The sequence below is a fragment of the Aureobasidium melanogenum genome (assembly GCF_000721775.1).
Source record: "Aureobasidium melanogenum CBS 110374 unplaced genomic scaffold scaffold_84, whole genome shotgun sequence".
Lineage (NCBI taxonomy): Eukaryota > Fungi > Ascomycota > Dothideomycetes > Dothideales > Saccotheciaceae > Aureobasidium > Aureobasidium melanogenum.
In genome coordinates this window covers 6477-7379 of record NW_024470136.1, presented here as the reverse complement: position 1 = coordinate 7379, position 903 = coordinate 6477, and the positions used below count along the sequence as shown (strand labels likewise).

The window sequence follows — 903 nt, the reverse complement described above, 5'->3', positions numbered from 1 at the left end:
GTCTTCACTCTTTCAGAGAGTTGCTTCTAGATCCACAAACATGGCTTCTGGTCTTGCTGACACTTTGCATAACGATCCCGAGCGGTGTAATCACCACCTTTTCGGCTGTCTTGATCCACAGCTTTGGGTTTGACTCAAGGCAAAGTGCACTTCTCAACATGCCATCTGGGGCTGTGAGCATCTTTGCAACGATGTTATCAACTTGGGCAATTGTGAAGCAGGCACCCAGGTGGCTGTCCATCGTAGGTCTCTTGATACCTGCTCTGATTGGTGGTGCTCTGCTTTCTTTTGAGGGCATCGATCGTTCAGCTGGGTCTCTCGCTGGTATCTATTTGGTCAACTTTGTGAGTCTGCAGCTATTGATGGTAATGTGGTGAGTGAAGACTGACTGAAAATAGATTGTGGCTCCGTTGGCTATCATATATAACTGGGTTGGCGCTAATTACAACGGCCACACGCAGAAAGTGACCGCAAGTGCGGTGATTTCTGCTGCATTCGGCGTTGCAAACATTATCGGCCCCCAAACATACCAAAAGGACGATGCCCCAGGATATCTTCCAGCCAAAATCACCCTGATGGTTGTCATAGCGTTTGCTATTCCTATCACGCTAGCATTACGTGCACTCTATGTCCATCGAAACTCGAGACGAGCATCTGACGAATGCGAGTATCGCTTGTGAGATGAGATCATTTAAGCGTACAGACGTTCGATATCATCCAGCAGTCAAGCTCGGTCCGATGTGACGCGAGACGTTCGACTATTGTGGCAAGGGATGGGAGCAAAAGATACAGGCACCATTCCTTCGTGAATTGGTACTCCAGATCAACATTGTAAGCTCAATCATATAATCCGTAGTCTGGTGCTGGGTAATGGCCTGAGAAAGTGATAGGCAGTGGGGGCAG

At 48.4% G+C, this 903-nt stretch overlaps 1 protein-coding gene across 1 annotated transcript; it reads left to right on the top strand.

Moving 5' to 3' along the window:
• Window positions 1-11: 11 nt before the first annotated feature.
• M437DRAFT_61329 (MFS general substrate transporter) lies at window positions 12-680 on the top strand (the record flags this gene model as incomplete). Its single annotated transcript, XM_041023918.1, has 2 exons — window positions 12-344; window positions 399-680. Coding segments are annotated over 2 exons (615 nt in total), but the record flags the coding sequence as incomplete, so codon positions are not given.
• Between the last annotated feature and the right edge of the window lie 223 nt (window positions 681-903).